A 16,900-nucleotide genomic window follows, 5' to 3' on the forward strand; every position below is an offset into this window, starting at 1 on the left:
TTACTCATATTTTTAAAACACTTAACATTTCGTTTCAATTTAAGTTTTTATTTTTAAACCAATGGTTTTTAGTAAGTAATCATTAGTCGTAATAAAAATATAGAAAATACATTAGCGATAATTATAGATCTGTGTATGATTTAATATTTCTTTGTGAATACTTGCAGCCGCAACCATTCCGAGTTCGTGTATTTTCAAATTAAATAGGTTTAGTTTCTTTTGGTTGTGGTTTTTGAGAGACGCGGGTTGAAAAGCAGGCAGCGCATTAACTTGGTTAACGTGTATGAATCGAATGAAATGGATGGGACTAGCCCTTGAGGCTCGTCATGCCTGCACGCATCACCTCGTCGACGAGTAGCAGGTTGCTGGCGATGATTAAGCAGGAGTTGAGGATCTGCTTCTTCACGATGTAATTGTCATAGACACCGAGATCGACGGGATTCATGGGTTCGCCAGTGGCCAGGTCAAGACCGACCAGTTCGGGATACAGGCGATCCTCCACAGTCAGCTTGACGATTGTGTCCTGGGCATCGTAACCGCTGTTGACGGCCAGAGTTTTGGGAATGACCAGCAGAGCATCGGCAAAGGCCTGTACTGCTAGACGGGACTTGCCCTTGATGGTCTCCTTGAAGGCGACCAGTTCATTGTAGGCACGCACCTCAAATGCACCAGCTCCGGGCACCAAGGCCTTATCGGCAATGGTGTTGTTGATAGCCCTCAGACCGTCCCTGATAGCATCCTTGATCTGGGTGATCGTGTGCTTGTTGGGACCCTTGATCAGGATCGTGACAGACAGCGGGTTCTTGCAGTCCTCCACGAAAGTATACTTGTTCTCACCCAGCACATGCTCATAGACCACACCAGCGTAGCCCAAGTGTTCCTCCTGCAGATCGTCAAATGAGTTCATGGCAGTGCCACCACAGGCGAGCGCCAGACGCTCCATGTTACGGCGCTTGGCGCGACGCAGAGCAAGGATGCCCTCCTTGGCCAGGGCGTCCAGGGAGATGGGGTCAATGCCCTTCTGGTTGATCAGAACAAAAGTTTTGTCGGTGCCATCGCATACAGAGCGCTTCAGTTCGATCACCTTCTTCACACGCTGGTCGATAAAGTCACGCTCGGCGCGCACAAAGGCCTCACGCTCTTCGGCGGTCTTGTAGAAGAATCCCGAGTTCACCTCGGCCTTCTCGTACTCCAGCGAGACGTTGGCCGTAAGGATGTAGGCATTCTCCAGGCGCTTCGGCATATCCGGGTGACGGGCACCATGGTCCATGACCAGGCCACGCACCAGCTGCGTATCTGTATCGGTTTTGTGCTGCATCTCCATTAGCTCCACCATATGGAGGTCCACAGGTTTGGTTTTATCGGCACTGGCAATGGTCAGCACGGCATCGACACAGACATCTGTGAGCAGATCGGCCAGGGCAGGATGCACCTTGGTCTTAAGGCTAGTGTTGGCCACCTCCACCAGGCTCTTCTTGTTGATCTCAACAGGCACTTTGACTTTGTCGAGCACCTCCAGTGCCTTGTCGCGAGCCTTCTCGAATCCCTCTGTCATAATTCGGGGATGCAGACCCTCGGACAGGTAGATATCCGCCTGCTTCAGGAGCTCTCCAATGAGCATCACCGTGGTGGTGGTACCATCGCCAGTTGAATCATCCTGAGCAGTACTGGCCCTGGCAATCATGGAGGCAGTGGGATGCTGGATCTGCATCTCATGGAGCAGCACATTACCGTCTTTGGTAATCTTGATATCGCCGGCGCCAGAAACCAACCTGCGAAGTTTCTAGAATTAGTATGTTTTTCTTTTCGCACAGCGCGTGAGTCAAGTCACGCCTCTTTCTGTCTCACTTTCTGAATCACACAAAGGTTTATGCGAACAGAACTTAATTTTTTACTAAAAAAAAGTCTTTTACGGCAAGTATCATTTAAGGTTCCTCTTGTAATTTAATAAAAACATAAATATTAAGCTTTTTTCTTTCCGACATTCCCTCTCTTTCCCTTGCGATGACGCATGCCGCTAGTTCAACTCCAACCTCAAACTTGCCGTCGCCGCAGCTGTGGCCAAAAGTTATGTTTTTATATATATTAGCTATACTTTTGACTTAAACTCCTATCGCAATGTAAAGTGAGACTTAATAAAAGTAATGCTTAGTCACTTACATTTTAACTGTGCCCTTAGGACCCAAATTGGTACGCATCACATCCTGCAATCCCTTGGCGGCACTGATATTGATGGCCAGAGCTTGGGCGGCGCGAGCAAACTCGGCCTTGGGGTTCAGCAAGCTAATCGAAGCCATCGCGTCTCGTTGTTAAACAATAATTTTCCTTATTGAACAAATTAAATCAAGAAATCAGCTAAACGAAACACGCTGAATGTGAGCCGAAGAAATCAGATGACAAATGTGACCAAGTCAGGCAAATACCAAAAGGTTATTCATTTCATTCATTCCTTCATGGCACTATCGATATTAACGATGTTTTATGAAAATCAAATTATTTTAGATCAGAAATATAGTTTATGTTGTCATTAATTATATTATTTTGAATTGGAAACCCATCATACCGAATGTTTATAAGCTTTAAATTTTCCAAAATCAAAGAATATAATTTTTCAGAAAAATTATAACTTATAATAATAACGGCTTATATATATATATATACAATATAATAGGATTATTTAAGTTAACAAAATTAAAGTAATAATCGAAATGTAGATTTTGAAATATTAATGTTTTGTAAGTATTTACGCTTTTTGAGTAAGCAAAAATAGATAGGCTAGCTACCGCCGATGTCGATAAGCAATCGAAATGCAACCGTGCGCCCAAACCCCAAACACAAAAAAAACTTGTATTGGCAAAATCGGAATAAAGTAAAAATAAAGCAGGATATTTGAGTGCGCCGACCACAGAGCAGCGTACCGAGAGCCCCAAATTAAATTGCGAGCGTTCACAGGACAGGACGAGGATTCGCAGGCTACACGATGAGTGTCCTGGCGTATCCACGTACCAACGACGAGGAGATTTTCCGTCACTGCACCAAGGACTGCGGCGTGGTGACGGCCACAGAGGACTTCCAATACTTCGCACTGCGATGTATCTTCTGCAGCGAAAAGTTCCTCTATTTCGACTCCTTCATTGGCCACATGCAGACAGTCCATCTGGGCGATCAGTCCGTGGCGAATCCCGCCTCCCGTCTATCCTTTAGTCTAGGAGAGCCAATGTCCCTGTCGAGTCGCAACGGGGATCTGCCTAACTTCCACGAGATCGAAGACTTAACGGACGCAGACACGGCTCTGCTGGAGCCGCAGATGGTCATCAAACAGGAGCTGCAAGAACTGCCATGCAGCGACGATGATGTGGTTGCGAATGAGGATGACGACGACGAGCACAGGTTACCCGATTCTGATGTCGGCGAGGATGAAGACGAAGCCATACTGCCCGAGAACGATGTTCCAGTAGTCAGTTCCAAGCCACGACCGCGCAAAAAGGTCACGAAGCAGCGCCATAGGGACATTTCCAGCGAGGTACTCATCGCCGGCGACGGTGACTCCTCCATGGACGACTATGGTGATCCAGACAACAGCTACATGGACGACAACTCCGGCGAGTACATGGACTACGGCGGTTTCGACGGTGCCAACCACAGCGGCTTCGGTCCAGAATCCGACTTCCTCAGTTATGATGAGATGGTGGAGGAGTCTTTACTGGGAGTAAGCATATTTTTTTTTTACACTATATATTATTTTATCACGAAAATATCTTTTGAAGAATATAAATGCAGAAAAAACATGTAAGAGTTTTAGGTATTTACAAAATGAATTAAGAATATTGAACATTTTTCGTATATGGAATTACATTTATTTCACCCTTAATATTCACTAATTTCCATATAACATTTTTGTAATGATTGTTTTGTTACTTTCCCACCCCTCAGCGCGACCGGGAGGTTACGATGCATATTAAGGACCGCAAGATGATCCAGTTCCTCATCCACTCGTATCAGCGCAACCCCTTTTTGTGGGACCACGGCAATGCACAGTTTCGGGATCGTGTGAAGCGCGCCCGCTTTCTCGACTGGATTGTGCTAGAGTTCAAGAGTCGCTTCAATATCTCACTGGCCAAGGACGCCATCACCCGTAAGTGGGACAACCTGCGGACGGTGTACAAGCGGGAATGCAATCGTATGGCCCTAGAGAAGACCAATATCAGTACGCTGTGGTACTTTAAGGAGCTCCATTTCCTCAACGAGGTATACAGTTACAACGATAAGATGTCCGATGCCGTTGTCAAGGTTAGTGGTCATCCCTTTAAATCGATCTATCTGGCCGAATATGTTGAACGGGGGTTGAATCATACAACAGCGGGTTAATTAACATAAAAGTGGGGCGGCTTTAGAGCAAATTCTTATTCACATTATGTTCGTTTAAATATCAGAATTTATTTACTGAATTTTTTTCTTCACTACTGAATTAGCGCTTTAAAAATATATTATCTGCTTACCTCATCATAACATTCATAAATTTCTAATCAGAATTTAGAAGTGCATATGAAATGAGATTTGGGGTGGGAATATGAAATGGTCAATCAATAACTCTACTCCTTCCGGCAGGAAACCTCCTATCGACGCCGCTTTTCGGCCATTTGGAACGACACGTCCACGGCCAAGCTATTGAGCATGGTGAAGAGGTATCAGTGTTTTTACAATCGCTTTGATCCTGACTATCGCAGCAAGGAAAGACGAGGCGAGGGACTCCATCAGATGGCCATTGAACTGCAGCAGCTGATCGACGTAACCACCATTCAGATCTCGAAGCGAATTTCCCAGCTGCGCTTCGACTACTCCAAGCAGAAGATGGAGCGCCTCAATAGCGAGCGTCTGGGAAAGAAATTCATAGCGAACTATATATACTACGACCAGATGCACTTCATGGACGACGATATACCGCCTTTCAAGTGCCCGCATTGTCCGGAGATTGTGCAAACACTCAGAGAACTGGACCTCCATATGCTCACTCACCAGCCCAGTTTGGGTGGCGGTTATTTCTGCAATATTTGCAGCATCCAGTTCCACAATGCGGAGGAGTTTGATAGCCACAAGCAGTTGCATTTGGGCGGCGTAACCGAAGTAAAGTTCAATTGTGAATTGTGCACGGCCAGCTTCCGGGAGAAGGCTAACTATGATGAGCACCTGCGGCGGCATAACGAGGAGCTGTTCCTTCCCTCACTGGCGCTTAATCACAGCATTATGGACGGTGGTGTTGGGGATGAGGAAATCAAAACTGAAGGCGAAGAATCCCGAGGCAGCGGCACTCGACGAAGAAAAAAAGCTTCCAAGTCAGCTGTTGATATTGCCGACGATGAAGATCCAATGGGCGGTGGTGGTGGCAGTGATATTGCCAAGCCATATGGATGCGAAGTGTGTCGCCGCAGCTTTGCCACGCCGGGTCACCTAAATGCGCATCAAATTGTTCATCAGGATGAGCGGGAGCGGTGCTATAAATGCGACTATCCGCAGTGCAATAAATCGTTTGTGGCGCGCAACAGCCTGTTTGAGCACCTGAAACAGCACTATAGCAACGAGGAGTTCAAGTGCGATATCTGTGGCAAGACATTTAAGTCTACAAAGAACCTGCAGAACCACAAACAAATCCATGACAAAATCAAGCGTTACGTCTGCCAAATCTGTGGTTCGGCGTTCGCCCAGGCGGCTGGTCTCTATCTGCACAAACGTCGGCACAATCGACCCAATGGAGCCGTCGGAGCTGTTGGGCGTTCGGGTCGTAGTAGTCTGTGAGATAGGGATTGGGAGAGGGACAAGGACAAGGACCATTCCAAGGCCAAAAGCCGCGGTCGGGGGCGCGGTCGTGGCCGTGGGCGTGGTCGCTATGTCAAATAGTTTTAAAAGTAACTGAAACTGCAACTGTAACGTCTTTAAATTGCCAGCAATCCAGGCAGCTTAGTTAGTTTTTTTTAATATTAATTTTAGGCTCGGCCCTTTTTGCAATATGATTCGGTTCGGAATTAAAGCCAGTTAACTGAAACTTAATAGGATTAATCAGAAACCTTAATCGAAGTTTCTCTTCGTTACAAATATTCTTATTTGTACCATTTATATTGCTTGAATCGTAAAATTCAAACAGCAGGGTCTCTTGTATTATTTTGTTTTATATTTTAATTTGATTGTGTTTTATATTATATAAATCCAATTTACCTGTAGTCGTACTTAAAAGCAAAAAAGTATTTAACAACGCCCATTAATGCAACTTTAGTTTTAAGCAAAATGGCAAACACTTCCTTCCACTTCCCAATGATTATTGAGTAAGTTCAAATAGAAAGAGATAGAGGCAGGAAGGGGCCAAAAAAGAGAGGGATAGATCGGTACTTATAACAAATAACAAATACTTAACATTTCAGTGCCAATTTCGAGTTCTTCTACCCCAAACACAACACACAAGGAAACACAAAGATTGTAATTAACCATGTAAGAATTGTAAACATTCCTCCTCATCCCCTCCGTTCCCAAAATCGATGTGAGCGAGTCGATACATTCCAGAACTAAGTATTTCATAAAGTATTCTATGTACTAACTATATATTTATACGAAAGTGAACTAAAAGTGCAGACAACCATATATGCCATCAAACTGATAAACCGAACAGAAAACCAAGCCACTTATGCCGATAATTAACAGCAATAACTATTTTACTAAGCATCTAACAATTATGTTTAAGCCACTAAAACCGAAATACACACATACATACACAAAATATAATGTACTGCACGGTGAGTGATGCAGCTTTAAGGCAATTGCTATTGCCTTATGGTTACGAATCGCACTGTCCGCGAATGACTGAATCTGTAATACATTTCGAGGCGAATTAGTTTCTCGAAAATCGCGCCGCTTCGTCCTGTAATTGTAACCTTAACCGTATATTGTAACCCTATTTGTAAATATATAACTCGAGCAGGCCGATTAACTATTAACATACATATTAGCTATAGCCATGGCAATATAGCATACGGAAACGATCGCCCAGTGTTGGGCGAAGCTTCATCTAATCCTAAGTTCATTTAGCACAATTTCGCGGACCACACGGATCTGCCAGCTTACTCATGCGAAATAAACCAAAATCCAAGATCTTGCTTATCAACGATCGTCGCCGATAGCGGATTCACTTGGTTTACTTTTTGGATTTAGTCGAGCATTCAAACAAATTGTGAAATAGTTAACAGAAAACGAGGAGACAAAATAAGAAACAAAACAATTAAGAGCCAGAAGGAGATTAATAATCACAAGAATCGTAACAAAAGTGCGCTTCCAGGAGAATCAGACGGAAAAACCACAACCTACAAAAAGCAAAGAGAAACTCATCCGAAACAAAAACGAAATATTTAAACAAAGTAGAATCGTAATGACTATTTTAACAAAACATAATAAGCGTCTTCTAAAAATGTAAATTAAATAAGAGAAAAAATGTAAACAAATCACAATTTTATTTATCCTAGTAATATCAAATGAGATTTTAGTACGATACAATATATACAAACACACACATATTCGAAGTATTCTCGAATAAATAGGTTTAAATATTTAAAAACAAAACAACAAACCATCTGTGTTTTATTTATTACACTTGAATTTTCATCCAAAGATAGCAGATGACGTCGTTATCAGTATCTTTACAGTTGTTGTCGCACGTCTGGTAAATACTATATAGCAAGTAAGCTAGTTATACTTTGGAATTATCGTGCTTGTTTTTACCATTTAAATAATATATTTTTAATTGTGTTGACGTCATATAAAGTGCAAAGTCATGCTTAGATGGGAATTCGAATGTTTGCCTGTATGACACCAAACTAATTGATTGGATTTTTCTAAAATGCAAAACTCTTTACAAAAGTTCATAGTTATAAAAGACACACTCATTAAGTATTTAATATATATGTATAACAGACTCCGGAGCTCTCTAAATCCCGATCAAACTAACGGGCACGTGTCGTCACTTTAAAAAGTCCGCTGTTGTTAGCCAATTCGGAGGCATATCTTTCTGGGTTTGTGTCATCGCAAGTGGCTGGCCCCCAAAGCCCCTAAGACGCAGAAGCGATCACTCGGCAGGGGCGTGTTCTATATACACATTTATAAACTATAGTCTAGCGCCATAGCCGTATATAAATATATGTATGTATACACATAAATCCGCGGTAAATTTCACCATTGCTTTGAAAAGAAGGCAGCGTGCCAATTTTTATTTTTGCGATAATTAGCACCCCGGCTGTGTTTTGATCGATCCGATCAATTAGCAACCTGCTACCACCAACCCCTCCACTACTATTGGGTTCTAGGGCACTCCAGATACGTCGAATTTTGACTGGACGGGATTTCTAGTTGTGCGGTAAACACATTTATCAGCGTCTAGTATATATGCGTTTCCGTACACAGAAAGAAAGCCGGGTGCATATCAAATTAAGCAAATAATGAATACTAAGTAAATATAGTTTTAACAAAAGGTTTGCTGACCATTGCATATTTAAATATCTTTTTAATTTAATATTTTTATGATTAAATATATAACATCCTTTGCATTTCTGTGTACCCCGATTAGATAGTCCGTACAGGAATAACAGATTTAGTCATATTTATAAACGTTTTAGCTTTCGAACTGGGCGTTCTTTTAATCACTTTTTAGGCATTACTCACGGCCCGAAACAATCAACAATTACAGTACAATTATCATTTACAGCCGTCTGAGCTCGGAACAATATGTGGGATTCCGGTTTGTAATTGGTAACTTGGGTGCTTGGGTTCAATGTGCTTCTCCCGTTTCGAGTGTGTCCTCCTTGGACACGATTCGTAGGTTGACGGCACCAGGTTGTCTCCTGTACTGATGCCCCTTGACTAGAGTTTCTAAATGAGCTCACCGTGCTCATTTACCTTGATCACTCGGACCCGAGCATGCCGATCAGCTAGTACTTGATCGATATTCTTGCTGGTACTGATTCCGGAACTAATACTACTATCGCCATCGCTCCCAGTGAAGAGTCCCAAATTATCTTTGATCAAATGGTCAACGGCACAACCGTCACACTGCAGGATTACAACACCGCTGTAGTATGCCTCCTCGCTGATAGTCTTCGTATTTCGAGTGTTGCACAGCTTGCAACGATATACTAACTCCACCCGGCGTTGCATCCGACCGAAACGCTTCAGTGTTGTCGGCGAAAGGGAGCCATTTCCCTGGTTTCCGGAGGCAGTGCGTCCGAGGTCAAACGGTTTGGCCGAAAACTGGCACGCATCGAGTATGGAGCGCGGTATGGAGAGCGGTGTGGGACGCGATGCCTTTAGCAGCTGGTCGGGATCGGTGGTTAGAGGTACGGCGTCCACTGCCTGCTGCTGCTGGGTGGCGTTGAGAATAGCGTTCTGTCCATTCTGGCGCAAATAGTTGAGCGTTCGTGATGTGAAGATGTTGCGCAATGCGTTCATTTTATGTCCCTCTCAGTCGGTGCTGCACATTTGCGTTCCTCCTTCTCTTATCGCCTGCTGCAGTGCGTCTTTTTTTTTGACGCCGCACGTGCTGAATGTTGGGTAGTTACTGCGTTTTGTTTTTCCCCAATTGGGGAAAGAAGTTGGTTGAATGGGAGCAAGGAAAACAGCTGATGGTTATCGCTATCGGAATAGTGTTTTAGGTTAGCTGAAAATGCTAGCTTTTTACCACCAAAACACAGATCAGATAGTTAAGCTATTTTATCGCCAGATTTTGGTAGTTTAAGAGACTGGATAACGAAATTTTAACACATTGGCATAAAATGAAATTTGTAACCAAGTTATCTTTTTTTTTTTACCCATCCATAAGATTCTTTATTTGGTATTTAAATATATCAAGATATCATTGAATTTTATTTCATGAATCCAATTCCATCACTGTGGGCGCTTATCGAATTCGATAATCACAACAAAGGACAATCGGTGAAGAAACCTAACCGGCTATTATATTATATAGCCATTATATATGATACGTTACCGAACCCATCTGCAAGAAATGGCCAATTAGTTGCTTTTGGATAAATCAACGTTAAGATAAACGCCATGAACTTTGCACGTCTGGGAATCGAGCAAGTGCTCTTGCGAGGACTTAGAACTCCTCGCCAGCAGCTCCAGGCGCAGTGGATGACGAACCGGCGAAGGTGGCTGGCTAGTGAAGCCATTTCTACGTCTCCGACAACAGCACCCGCTTCTCCTACACCAACTGTTCCCAGAAAACAAGCTCAGGTTCAGGTGAAACCAATGCCGATGGCCGAGGAGCGCCTAGAATCCATACTATCGCCCATTCGCACCAGAATCATTCGGAAGAAGCGATTGGCCATCGATGAACTGTCCGCTCTGGGCTTCCTCAATACCCGTGGCTTTACGACTGCCGAAGAGTACAACCTAGAAGATCTGCAAATAGCGCTTCGTGAACAGAATCTGTATGAAACAAAGCGTTTCTTTTCCACAGACAATCTGGATATGGAGCAGAACGTTCTCTTTGTGGCAGCGAAATATCCGACGGGACAGCAGCCACGAGAGATATTCTTTTTCCGCGAGGGTTCGGTGGTCTTTTGGAACTGCAGCGACATCGAGACAAACAATGTGCTGAGTTTCCTGCGCTCTTTCGAAAGGGAATCGTATGTGAGTGCCTTGGTTCACGGGGAGAGCGAAGTGATGCCGTACACCTATATACCATCGACTGCGGTGGATGTGGAGGGCGATCTGGTGGCTGAAAGCAGTGATTTTAATGTGACGTCGCGTGCCTTCTTTCAGAATGGCAAGTTTTTTGTCACCGCCGATACAGATAGTTTTTTGTACAAGTACACATTCTCCAATGCAATGGCGCAGTCGATCAAGTTAGGCATTTGGGAGGCCACACTGGATCGGTATATAGATTCCATAGAGCATCTTACCGAAGATCTGAAGCGGGGCCGCCGACTGAAGATCTCACGGGCGGCCATGCTTCGCAAAACTGGCGAACTCTTTGCATTGCGTCATGTGATCAACCTATCGTCGGACCTTTTAGATGCCCCCGATTTCTATTGGGATCGAGAGGAACTGGAGGCACTTTACCTGCAGGTGTGCTCCTACTTTAGTATAACTCGTCGCACCAAAGTGATGAACGAGAAGATCAACCATTGTGTGGAACTGGCCGAACTGGTTTCGCACAACCTTAACGATGCCCATCACATCCGTTTGGAGTGGATGATCATTATCCTAATCATGGTGGAGGTGGGTTTTGAGGTACTGCACTTCGTCAGAGATCACAGTGATTCCCACAAGCTTGAGGTTCTGCCCTTGGCAGCTCCTACCTCCTCAATTTCCAAATAACATGTAAGCCTAGTTGAGGAGTTTTGTAATATATTCATGTTTGGCCCAAATATAATATTGTTAGCGTTTGATTCTGGAAAACTCATATGTGATTTAATCCGATGTTTTTTTTTAATTTTTCAACTATCAATGCAAATCCCATTGCCTTATGACAATGTTGGTTTTTTGTTGGTTTATATGTAAAATAATTTGAAAGTGATTATTCGATTATCTCTGTAGATAATTTAACAGTTATCGATTTTTTCTGGAAAAAAATACCAGATCCGAAACTGCCGGTAAAAATGGAATCGTTGCGCTAAAGCTAAATAGTAATCACTATCGAACAATCGACTCTAATCGTCAGCTCTAAAGCGTAAATAATTTTGTTTTAGGAAAATGCCATAGAATCGCTTAAAGAATCACACGAATGACGGAAAGGATGGCCAGCGCAGTGGTGGTGCTGGACAACGGAGCATACACGGCCAAGGTGGGTCTGGCTAGCCAGGATGAGCCACAGGTAGTCCCCAACTGCATCATGAAGGCGAAGAGCGAGCGACGGCGCGCTTTTGTCGGAAATCAGATAGACGAATGTCGGGACACTTCTGCGCTGTTCTACATTCTGGCCTTCCAGCGCGGGTACCTGCTGAACTGGGATACACAGAAAACGGTATGGGACTACATATTCAGCAAGGATGGCATAGGCTGCACGTTGGAGAACCGCAATATCGTAATCACTGAGCCACAGATGAATTTTCAAAGCGTCCAAGAGGCAATGATGGAGATGCTGTTCGAGGAATACCGGGCGGCTGGAGTGTATAAGACCACTGCCGCTGATCTGGCCGCCTTTAACTATGTTGCCGACAGCGAGGAGCGCACCACAATGCAGGCACTGAACTGCATCATCATCGACGTCGGATACAGTTTCACCCATATCGTACCCTTTGTACTGGGACGTCGAGTCCTCGAGGGCATACGTCGTATTGACATGGGAGGTAAGGCGCTAACTAATCATCTCAAGGAGCTGATATCATATCGTCATTTGAACGTGATGGACGAGAGTCATGTCGTGAACCAGATCAAGGAGGATGTCTGTTTTGTGGCGGAAGATTTTAAGCAGGCTATGAGGGTGCATCAGGCCGAGGAGAAGCGTCGAGAACTTTCGCTGGATTATGTTCTCCCGGACTTTACTACTGTGAAACGGGGATATGTTCGTGTGCCGGGCCAGCCGAGGGAGGACGAGGATCAGCAGCAGATGGTGCCGCTCTGCAATGAGCGCTTTACCGTGCCGGAGCTGCTTTTTAATCCTTCTGATATTGGTGTGCAACAGGTCGGCATCCCAGAGGCAGTAGCTGATTGCCTTAAGGCTTGCCCCTGGGAGGCGCATCGCGAACTTCTTCTCAACATCCTTATTGTGGGCGGCAGCTCTCAATTTCCCGGCTTTCTTCCGCGCCTTAAGAGCGACCTACGCGCATTGGTTCCCGATGACCTGGAGGTTTCGCTCGTCTGCCCAGAGGATCCGGTGAGCTACGCCTGGTACGGCGGCAAAGAAGTTGCGACCAGTCCAAACTTCGACGAGTTCGTTTATACGCGTGATGATTACGAGGAGTATGGTTTTCAGGGAATAAATCAGCGATAGTGAAAATAAAGTTTTTAGTATTTTTCGTACACAATAAACTAGGATTGCGATCTTTCATAGAACATTCCTTGTCTATATATTGAACTAGGGCTAAAAGGACAAACTGCCAGCCTGCAGCCAGGAAGCGGGGGTCACTTACCTAGCGCTACAACTAAAATTTAACTATAGAACACAACTTAACATTTAGAATTCGTTTGCGAAGTAAAATTTACAAAGGATGCGGTGCTTTTGCCAACAGAATTGAGATACTAAGTCAGGCCGCATACTGCATTTAACTTGGTTAATTTAGGTCTGCGAGGCGGGTGCCGACGGATCTCCGTCGGTTTACATGCTGAACGATTCTCCGCATCCACAGGTGCCCTTGATGTTTGGATTGTTAAACACGAACTCGCTTGACAGCTTTGATTCCACAAAGTCCATCTCAGTGCCTTGAAAAGGATTAAAAGTTAACTGGGTACCCAATGGTTTAAGTTTCAAGGTTGAACTTACCCAGCAGCGAGAGTTGAGCTTTCTTGTCGATAAACACCTTGACGCCATCCTGGATTACCTCTTCGTCCATCTTGTCTGCTGGCAAATATTAGCAAAAAAAGTCATGCATTAGCTCTCCACTGACGAGTTCCAAGGACTACGGCTTACCTTTTTGACTTGCATAGTCCAACGTGTAAGATAGACCATTGCATCCTCGCTGTCGGACGCCCACCTTCAAGCCAACCTTTTGGCGAATTAACACCAAATTATTAGCCGACTTTGATTAGGGTATAGAATAAGCTCTAAGCCTTTTAAATCTAATTTATAGATCACGGTCACACATTCTTTTGGACTAATAGTTAATAAATTTCGTCAATATTTAATATGATAAGTGGGTGACATTCACTCAAGACTAAGAAGGATAAGTCTATACGCCATAAAGTAATTTTTTTGTGTGAGAAGGTTAAAATATTCAGAAATCTACGTAGATTAAAGAAGACAACATTTTCTTGCTTATTTATAAAGATACACAAAGCTTTAACCGAAATACAGCGGTTATAAAATAAAATGCGATTCTTATTATCATAAAACAACTTCAGATACAACTTCGCAGGGAATTTCCAAACAATTTTTAAAGCACATCCACTAACAATAATACATTTTAAAACCATTTAACAGAACCTCTTTTTTTAAGTTTTCCCAATCAGAATCTTAAGCAAGTAACAAAATCATAAGGTATTGTGGTACTGTGGGCTGCGATCTTAAGATAAGAACCTTAAAAGCCTAGTGACATGTTTACATGTCTGGCCATCCTATCTATTGGTTGTCAGTAGCCACTTACCATGTCCGGCTTGTCCTGTAGCAGGGTCTTGATGCGAAGCACCGCCGCGGGAGTCTGCAAAGGATTTGACGTTAAGAATGTGTTCGTGAGGACTGTTACTTCATCAGCAGCACGCGCCTATTTCATCAGGTTCTAGGATTCTTACCAGGGTCAAAGCGGCCCGCGTCGGGATCAGCTTGCGACCTGTCACCGCCCGCACTGTCGCTGTTGCCACCACACGTGTCGCCATCGCTTCTTGCTCTTTATATAATTTGTTTTTCCTCAACAATTTCCACAAAAAAATTCGAAAATATAAGTGCTATTACCAGATGGTTCTGACACTACTGTCGATAGTATCACGTGAGATGACATTGACTGGAGCTATCGATAGACGGAGTCACCGGTTAGATTCAAAACCGTGACATCGTCTTAAAAAAATTTAACTAAAAGCTAAATTATACAGAACATAGATTCACATTTAAGCAAAGCAAGAACTTGAGCTTCTTAGTCTAGGTATTGATTCATTGCTTGTTTTTTTTATTTTTTATTTTACAACTACTAGAACAAAAGTTCCATCCCTAAGTACAACTGAATTTCACACGGCTTAACAGAATTAAATAATATAAAAACAAATCAAAAATGTCTGTTCTACGACAATTTCATAAAATAAGTGCAAGTACAGCAAAACTCACACTGTATGCAAGTAACCCAAAAACACAAACTAGGGCTTTAAATTATGCACAATTCCAGTTGCAATTGCAATATTCTGCAACCAAAACACAATCAGCTGTTCCAAGAAGCAAAAACAACAGCAACATATACACGTGCATTTGTCGCAGCTTACACTGTACTCAGACGGTGGTAAGTTTGGAAATTCTTTAGTTACTTATTGTATTTCCAAAAACAATCAATTTGAATGGGTTTATACTAGAAAATAATTGATAATTTTCTACAAATTACTAGTTTGTATTGATTTTGTGTGTGTAATATTAATAGAATGTTGAATTTTAAATATACATATAAATATTGTAACTTTCTAACCAACTTAATTAATAAACTACTTCGTTTTTATTTCCTTTTTTTAATTCTAACATTTATTATTGAAGAATGGTTTTCTGTTCGTTTCTATAGGTTCTATATAAAAGGTAAACGTTCTTTGGGAGTTACAAATAACAAACATTATCAGACCAAAAGAAATACATATATGTAATAATTACATTTTTCACACTCAGAAAGATGCTGATAAGACTGTGGCCACCAATAGCGTTCCTCTGGCGAAACTGGAATCCAAGATGCAGTTGATCTACACCTGCAAAGTGTGCAAGACGCGGAACATGAAGACCATTTCGAAGGTGGCCTACCAGCGCGGTGTTGTCATTGTGACCTGCGAAGGCTGCTCCAATCACCATTTGATCGCAGACAATCTCAACTGGTTTACGGATCTGGAGGGCAAGCGCAACATCGAGGAGATTCTGGCCGAGAAGGGCGAGAAGGTGATCCGCCTGACCGATGGCAACTGCGAGTTTCTGCCTAGAAATGATTAAAATTGTATTGTAATCAACTGAATACAAAGGCCACTTTATTGAGCAGCTCCAGAAGCAGGGCCCAAGATTTGGCAGACAGTAGGGTGCGTAGCTGGTGACTGAATTCGCGGCGACAGGGGGATCCGGTTACCAGCATCAGGTGGGTCACATATATAGCCTCGTTCAATGGTACTTGGGCGATAGGAGCCTCGGCGGTCATTTGCATTTCATCCAGGTCAATATATGGCAGGTAACGGCTCCAATGGCCGGTTAAGTAGGCAATCAGGCTACCAGGCAGACGCACATGCTCCAGACATGCCCAGAATCTAACCTTGTTGGCGGACTGAGATACGAATAGATAGATATTGTGCAAAAAAGCCGAACTGGTGGGTGTTTCTCCCTCTGTCAGAATGTCGCAGATCATATGACGCACTAAGTGGCAGTCGGAATGGATTTCACTTTCTCTTAACTCCTGGAAAAGGTTCAGCCATACCTGGAAGCCGACCAGCACTAGAGAGCGTTTCAGAGCGATCTGCATATGCTGAAAGCTGGACAAACGACAAATTCGCTTCACCAGGCGTCGCATTTGGTGAAGATCAGGATTGATAAGATCACTACCGTTCAGTGTGTCGGATTTCCGGATCTCTGACCAGTCCAGATCACGAATTACACTCCAAGCAGGTTGAATCTCAGCAAACGTTCTATGCAATAAATAAAGGATTGGCGCATGCGCTTCTCCTTTTCGTGTATTCACAATATTCCTGCACAGCTCTCTGATGCACTGCTTACGATCTTCGGCGCTGGAGCACCCCTCAAAAAAACTATTGGAATCACAGCGATCGGCCAGGGATTCGCCAAAGCGATCATAGCACTCGAACAGATATATGTGAGCCTTCAGCAGGGATTCAACAACGGTTTGGTTAAGTTCCAGATGACAATGCTGGGAGCGTATCTCCTCCTGACATGCGCGTAGCCATGTGAGTAGCTTGATGCAATGAGATACAACATTCTCGAGCTCAGTGCCGCTGCCTAGAACAGTCAGCTCTTTTCGGATAAACAAATCCATATGCACTACAGCTGTCAAAAAATCGGTGGTACAATCGATAATTCCGATCAATT

General features: G+C 43.5%; 8 protein-coding genes across 9 annotated transcripts; 4 read left to right on the plus strand and 4 right to left on the minus strand.

The window, feature by feature from the left end:
• Positions 1-27: 27 nt before the first annotated feature.
• On the minus strand, positions 28-2,411 carry LOC108110058 (T-complex protein 1 subunit zeta). Its single transcript, XM_017218938.1, has 2 exons — positions 2,161-2,411; positions 28-1,772 (listed from the first exon to the last, which is right to left on the minus strand). The coding sequence occupies exons 1-2, from the start codon at positions 2,295-2,297 to the stop codon at positions 308-310; spliced, it is 1,602 nt and encodes a 533-aa protein (XP_017074427.1). The 5' UTR covers positions 2,298-2,411; the 3' UTR covers positions 28-307.
• A 407-nt stretch (positions 2,412-2,818) lies between these two features.
• Positions 2,819-7,484, plus strand: LOC108110085 (putative zinc finger protein 840). Its single transcript, XM_017218975.1, has 3 exons — positions 2,819-3,709; positions 3,934-4,290; positions 4,609-7,484. The coding sequence occupies exons 1-3, from the start codon at positions 2,981-2,983 to the stop codon at positions 5,791-5,793; spliced, it is 2,271 nt and encodes a 756-aa protein (XP_017074464.1). The 5' UTR covers positions 2,819-2,980; the 3' UTR covers positions 5,794-7,484.
• Positions 7,485-8,519: 1,035 nt separating this feature from the next.
• LOC108110086 (DNL-type zinc finger protein) lies at positions 8,520-9,658 on the minus strand. Its single transcript, XM_017218976.2, has one exon. It carries the CDS (start codon positions 9,478-9,480, stop codon positions 8,905-8,907), a length of 576 nt encoding a protein of 191 aa, XP_017074465.1. The 5' UTR covers positions 9,481-9,658; the 3' UTR covers positions 8,520-8,904.
• A 290-nt stretch (positions 9,659-9,948) lies between these two features.
• LOC108110113 (required for meiotic nuclear division protein 1 homolog) lies at positions 9,949-11,440 on the plus strand. The gene has a single exon (XM_017219010.2). The coding sequence runs from the start codon at positions 10,084-10,086 to the stop codon at positions 11,353-11,355; it is 1,272 nt and encodes a 423-aa protein (XP_017074499.1). The 5' UTR covers positions 9,949-10,083; the 3' UTR covers positions 11,356-11,440.
• Positions 11,441-11,673: 233 nt separating this feature from the next.
• Positions 11,674-13,032, plus strand: LOC108110092 (actin-related protein 6). Its single transcript, XM_017218986.2, has one exon. It carries the CDS (start codon positions 11,762-11,764, stop codon positions 12,968-12,970), a length of 1,209 nt encoding a protein of 402 aa, XP_017074475.1. The 5' UTR covers positions 11,674-11,761; the 3' UTR covers positions 12,971-13,032.
• On the minus strand, positions 13,023-14,612 carry LOC108110095 (iron-sulfur cluster assembly 1 homolog, mitochondrial). Of its 2 annotated transcripts, none has more exons than XM_017218990.2 (5): positions 14,425-14,612; positions 14,280-14,333; positions 13,607-13,682; positions 13,460-13,534; positions 13,023-13,398 (listed from the first exon to the last, which is right to left on the minus strand). In XM_017218990.2, exons 1-5 carry the CDS (start codon positions 14,506-14,508, stop codon positions 13,295-13,297), a joined length of 393 nt encoding a protein of 130 aa, XP_017074479.1. In that variant the 5' UTR covers positions 14,509-14,612; the 3' UTR covers positions 13,023-13,294. The 2 variants fall into 2 exon arrangements, with proteins under 2 accessions (XP_017074479.1, XP_017074478.1); XM_017218989.2 differs by having other exon boundaries at positions 13,460-13,537.
• A 70-nt stretch (positions 14,613-14,682) lies between these two features.
• Positions 14,683-15,824, plus strand: LOC108110094 (uncharacterized protein C24H6.02c). The gene is made up of 2 exons (XM_017218988.2): positions 14,683-15,119; positions 15,491-15,824. The coding sequence occupies exons 1-2, from the start codon at positions 14,898-14,900 to the stop codon at positions 15,800-15,802; spliced, it is 534 nt and encodes a 177-aa protein (XP_017074477.1). The 5' UTR covers positions 14,683-14,897; the 3' UTR covers positions 15,803-15,824.
• Positions 15,816-16,847, minus strand: LOC108110093. Its single transcript, XM_017218987.2, has one exon. It carries the CDS (start codon positions 16,845-16,847, stop codon positions 15,816-15,818), a length of 1,032 nt encoding a protein of 343 aa, XP_017074476.1.
• Between the last annotated feature and the right edge of the window lie 53 nt (positions 16,848-16,900).

Source organism: Drosophila eugracilis, unplaced genomic scaffold (assembly GCF_018153835.1).
Source record: "Drosophila eugracilis isolate 14026-0451.02 unplaced genomic scaffold, ASM1815383v1 contig_1858, whole genome shotgun sequence".
Taxonomy (NCBI): Eukaryota; Metazoa; Arthropoda; class Insecta; order Diptera; family Drosophilidae; genus Drosophila; species Drosophila eugracilis.

Coding starts and splice junctions, on each gene's coding strand:
- LOC108110058 (XM_017218938.1), bottom strand. CDS start 2,297: ATGGCTTCGATTAGCTTGCTGAACCCCAAGGCCGAGTTTGCTCGCGCC. Junction 1,773..2,160: donor CCTAAGGGCACAGTTAAAAT/GTAAGTGACTAA, acceptor GAAACTTCGCAG/GTTGGTTTCTGGCGCCGGCG.
- LOC108110085 (XM_017218975.1), top strand. CDS start 2,981: ATGAGTGTCCTGGCGTATCCACGTACCAACGACGAGGAGATTTTCCGT. Junction 3,710..3,933: donor TGGAGGAGTCTTTACTGGGA/GTAAGCATATTT, acceptor CCCACCCCTCAG/CGCGACCGGGAGGTTACGAT. Junction 4,291..4,608: donor TGTCCGATGCCGTTGTCAAG/GTTAGTGGTCAT, acceptor TCCTTCCGGCAG/GAAACCTCCTATCGACGCCG.
- LOC108110086 (XM_017218976.2), bottom strand. CDS start 9,480: ATGAACGCATTGCGCAACATCTTCACATCACGAACGCTCAACTATTTG.
- LOC108110113 (XM_017219010.2), top strand. CDS start 10,084: ATGAACTTTGCACGTCTGGGAATCGAGCAAGTGCTCTTGCGAGGACTT.
- LOC108110092 (XM_017218986.2), top strand. CDS start 11,762: ATGACGGAAAGGATGGCCAGCGCAGTGGTGGTGCTGGACAACGGAGCA.
- LOC108110095 (XM_017218989.2), bottom strand. CDS start 14,508: ATGGCGACACGTGTGGTGGCAACAGCGACAGTGCGGGCGGTGACAGGT. Junction 13,683..14,279: donor TACAGGACAAGCCGGACATG/GTAAGTGGCTAC, acceptor ATTCGCCAAAAG/GTTGGCTTGAAGGTGGGCGT. Junction 13,538..13,606: donor GGACTATGCAAGTCAAAAAG/GTAAGCCGTAGT, acceptor AATATTTGCCAG/CAGACAAGATGGACGAAGAG.
- LOC108110094 (XM_017218988.2), top strand. CDS start 14,898: ATGTCTGTTCTACGACAATTTCATAAAATAAGTGCAAGTACAGCAAAA. Junction 15,120..15,490: donor TACACTGTACTCAGACGGTG/GTAAGTTTGGAA, acceptor TTTCACACTCAG/AAAGATGCTGATAAGACTGT.
- LOC108110093 (XM_017218987.2), bottom strand. CDS start 16,847: ATGGATTTGTTTATCCGAAAAGAGCTGACTGTTCTAGGCAGCGGCACT.